Source organism: Ammodytes marinus (genome assembly GCF_949987685.1).
Source record: "Ammodytes marinus genome assembly, chromosome: 3".
NCBI lineage: Eukaryota > Metazoa > Chordata > Actinopteri > Uranoscopiformes > Ammodytidae > Ammodytes > Ammodytes marinus.
In genome coordinates, this window is record NC_137232.1 from 23,484,914 (window position 1) to 23,489,846 (window position 4,933).

At 40.3% G+C, this 4,933-nt stretch overlaps 1 protein-coding gene across 1 annotated transcript; it reads right to left on the reverse strand.

The window, feature by feature from the left end:
• Window positions 1-787: 787 nt before the first annotated feature.
• LOC307248418 (uncharacterized protein) lies at window positions 788-2,197 on the reverse strand (the record flags this gene model as incomplete). Its single annotated transcript, XM_080024816.1, has 3 exons — window positions 788-1,616; window positions 1,961-2,022; window positions 2,159-2,197. The coding sequence occupies 3 exons, from the start codon at window positions 2,195-2,197 to the stop codon at window positions 788-790; spliced, it is 930 nt and encodes a 309-aa protein (XP_079880942.1).
• Window positions 2,198-4,933: the final 2,736 nt, after the last annotated feature.

Here is a 4,933-nt window from a genome sequence, read left to right on the forward strand (position 1 = left end):
CAGTTCAACGGGCACATTGTCTTTGCCTCGTCACATCGTATCAGATTGTAGCCTATGTTTATTGTGAGAAGAACCAGAAAAACTGATATTGGAATTTTTCAGTAATCATCAAATGTCAGGTGACCAAGTCTTGTACAACTTTTTCTGTCTAAACTAACCAAGTGAATCTGCATTCAATAGTCATTTATCGATCATGAAGGATCAGTCAAAACTGAACTATGTTTATAAAAGAGACATGTTAACTGTTAAAAAGAGGAATTTTAATATTTTATGTTATGAATTTTTACATACAGTATATACAATGATTATTCTTAACTGCCTGCAAGTCTGCCCACTGACACTCATAAACAACATTTTTAAACTACACATTTGAATCTGCTGTACAGTATATGAGTCAGACCTTTCCAATGTTTTTACAGACTGAAAATAAATTCTAAAAACACATTGGTGCTGCATTTGCTGGTTCATTTTTACATGATTCAAATAATCCAAAATGTTATTTGTATCATTAATAACTTACTCTACACTCTACCCTACACAAGCAGCATCTCTTTACATGGTACAATAAAAATATACTGACAATTGCACATTCCTCCACGTATAGAATGAAACAAATACCTCAATCAAAACTATACACTAAGTATGTACAGGCTACTTACTTTGCTGGTGCAAAGGATAAACAAAACAAATGTATGGTAAAGCATACAGGTCGAATCAACCACTTAAATGTGACCATATTGGCAGTTAATAAATGTTTTTCTTCAAAACGTAAAATGCGCCATGTTCCCTACACTGAGTGCAGAATGTCTTGGATCAGAGCAGAAAGTTTAACTGAGAATTCCTCTGGCAAAGATTCTCCTGGCTGTATGGACAAGTCGGAAAAAGACGTAGGCGACCGGCTGGAGGTCCCCCAGACTTCCTCCTCTAGTCCCTGAAACAGCTTCTCCATCCGGGCCTGAAACACTTGGCCCTGCAGGCCTGCGTTTTGGCAGAACCGCTCAAAACAGGCTGTCACTTCAGCCTGAAGAGGCCGCCCGGTCTGTAGCAGTGTGGCCATTTCTGCTTTGAGAACCCCGAATCTGCTCTGCGCCTCCACACTCAGGGAACTCACTTCATGTCCCAGCCTGGAGCTAATATCATGCCAGAGCTCTGACTTGGCTGTCTCTTCCTCGCTGCTGGTCTCTTTCAGGTGGGCGGTCACCTCCACAGTTTTAGTGTGGAAGTCGCTGATGATGTGGGCCACCTTGGAGCTGCTGTGGTCCAGGGTTTGGCTCATCCAGTGGAACAATTCCTTGGTCGGGGCCTCTGCTGTCTCCAGGCCCTGCAGATAGAGGCTGAGCTCAGCACACATGTCTTGGGTGTTGCTGCTGAGAGAGCTCTGGAGCTGCTGGGTGAGTGGGGCCAGCCGCTCCCTCACACTGTCCAGGGTATGGCTGAGGTGGGCAGGGGACGGGGACAACCTCTCCCGCAGCTCAGCCAGCTCTTGGCGCAGGCGGACACGCAGACGCTCCGACTCCATGTGCAGTTTGCGTAGCATCTCCTCGGCCATGGGGTTCCGGCTGTGATCATCTTGGTTGTAAAGGCCACTGCTCTCTATGTGGCTCTTGTAGGTTTTACTAAGCAAAGAGAGAGAGAGACACAAGGACTGTATTAGAACGTGTTTGTTTTGATCACTGTTCTCTTTTAGTTTGACCTTGACTTGAGTGCATGTATGTACTGTAGAGTTATTTCAGGTCTTTAACTGGTATACAGCACTTAGTTTAGTAAACTTACTCAACATCCTTTTTTATATCTGTCATATCATGAGCCTGGTTGGCCTTTAAATCGGTCCAGGTATCCTCCCTGGTGTTACGGTGGTGTGGGTATGCTATACAGATGAAGATATCATACATTAAAAAACGGGGAATAAATTGCATTATAAAAGGTATTAAACATAATTTGAGGAGTCATGTATACGTACCAGAGGTTGTCAAGAATGACAGGGCAAAGATCACAACTTTGAGAATCATCTTTTTCTACTTTCTGTGGAGAGAAATACATGAATAATTAGAATTATAATAAAGAAAAGAATCAACGCTGATCATTTCTTTCATAACGTGTCGTCAGTCAAAAACAGAAGACAAGAAGATCAATATGTGAAAAAGTGCCATGCCTTTACCTGAGGATCAGGGGTCTGGATACTGACTTCTCTACTCATCTGACTTATAAAGGTCCTTGTTATCAGAGCCGCTGCCCAAACTCTGCCTGTGTCAACAGTCAACACGTGGAGGGTCACAGTGATGACACATCCATACAGAACAGAGCTGCACACACACACACACACACACACACACACACACACACACACACACACACACACACACACACACACACACACACACACACACACACACACACACACACACACACACACACACACACACACACACATGCTAAGAGATTAAGGCTGTGCCAAATGTGTCACTGTTGAACCTTCATAAAACTTAACAGCATTCTTGCGGCATTGATTTAAGAAATTACGTAATGTCAATAAGAACGCACCACACAATCTCAAAACGAGAAAGTACTTTGATGAGTACAATGAAAAGAACAAATACTGCGATAAAATAGGAATATTGTACATTTTATTAATTATTTAGAAAATGTGTCGCAGCATTTATAACACTTTATGCATTTTATATCCAAATTGATACATTAAAATGAGGTAGAAGTCTATTGGAGTGACCCACAAAGGTTCAGCAAGTTCAAGTTAGTACATATGTTCAGAGTCATTTAAACAATGTGGTTGGATTTCTGGCTTTTTTCAGCAAAGGCTTTGCCAGGAACCACAATTATATCAATATTTACAATGGGGTCACTTGTATGACCTGCAGTTCCTGTTGTGGCTGTTTTTAACCCTGTAGCGCCGTACGCATCATATTTGATACATGATTTTTGAGACCTCTTCATCATCAGTGCTATATTTCTTTCCCCTGAAAAACCGGATGTATACTATGAAATACATGCAATGCATGGATAATCCACCAGAGGCATTCATTCATACACCAGAGAGCCTTCAATTCAGACATCCAAAATCACTGACTTCATGCAGTGATCCAAAAGTGCTTTTTCATGGATATTTTTGCCAGTTTTTAAAAAGTTATTGTAAGAAAAACATCAACATTGTAACAGACACTTCAATATAAATGTTTACTGGATAGATGCAATGCAAATTAATAAATATTTCACAACTTATTTTGTAGTCTAATAAGAACTTTTCAAAGAATTAGAATGTTCTATTATTTATGTTATGGTTCAGGCTTTATAGGGTTAAGCATGATGCAAGGTTTGAAGTTGTTTTTTATGTTAAATATTTTGCAATGATTTAGTCTATCCAGTTTTGGACCAGCTCACAGAGCCTTGAGGATCAAGGTTTGTTTTGGATGCTTTACAATCAACAGTTTACACATGGATGTCTAGGACAGAGCCGCTCCTAACAGCCAGAGTAAACACGGCTATTTACGCTACACAAGTAAACTTTCAGTACATTATTGAGCCTTAATGTCCATTTGCAGGATGCTGTGTTTCTTTCTGTGTCTGTGCTGTTGAGAAAATGGCTTAATCTCTTCCAATTATTTCCCTATGATCCTAATAACTGGTAGTATAATTGTGAAAGTGATGTGGAATGTTTGTCACTAGTGACATGAAATGTGGGTGAAAGTTGAATCCGATTGAGTTAGGTAAGTTTTTAGATGTCATTGGCGGATCATAGTCCATGGCTACAGTGACGAAGTAGGTTATTCCAGCTATCTAAAGTCCAACTGTGTTTTTTTCAATACAATAACAGTGCAGGGTGGGAAAAACTTTCGCAACTGTATGTAAAACAGCACTGTTGATGCAAATATCTAGGGCTGGGTATGCTATCTTGTTTCATTTGATACTGTATGGAGCAAAGCAGGGTTTGAATTAAGGGGAGGATTGGGGGAGGTGACCTCCCAAATTAAAACAGGGCTTACAAAGAGGCAAAAAACGGCCGGGGTCAAACACTATATACAGTCATATGAAAAAGTTTGGGAACCCCTCTCAGCCGGCATTATAATTGACTCTGCTTTCACAAAAAAAATATAAAAGTGGTATGTCTTTAATTTACCAGGAACAGCTAAGTACTGGGATGTTTTCCAAACAAAGATTTTTTGAAAAGCAGTATTTGGTTGTATGAAATAAAATAAAATGTGAAAAACTGGCTGTGCAAAAATATGGGTACCCTTGTGGTTTTGTTGATTTTAATGCCTGTAACAGCATGTAAAACTGATGACTTTAAACACAAAGTTGGTTGGATTATGTTGTTAAGCCTTGAACCTCATAGAAATGTCTGTTTAATCATGAGAAAATGTATTTTAGGTGCCTAAATGCAAGTTGCACTTCTCTTTGACTCTCTGCTGAAGTGAGACAGAATGGGATCATCAAAACAGCTCCCAAAAGATCTTAAAAACAAAGATTATTCATCGTCATGGTTTAGGGGATGGCTACAAGAAGCTTTCCCAAAGGTTTCAATTGTCAATTTCTACTGTAAGGAACATTGTCAGGGAATGGAAGGACACAGGCACAGTTGCAGTTAAACCCAGGTCTAGCAGACCAAGAAAGGTACAAGAGCGGCATATGCGGCGGATTGTGAGAATGGTTGCACACAACCCAAAGATCACCTCCAAAGACCTGCAAGATTGTGTATCTGTACATGGTTCTACAATTCAGTGCAATTTGCACCAAAACATCTGTATGGCCGGGTGATGAGAAGGAAGCCCTTTCTGCGCCCACGCCACAGATACAGTTGCATGGAGTATGCAAAAGCTCATTTAGACAAGCCAGCTTCATATTGGAAGAAAATTCTTTGGACTGATGAGACAAAAATTAAGTTATTTGGTCTTTATAAAAAGCAGATGTTTTGGTGCAAATT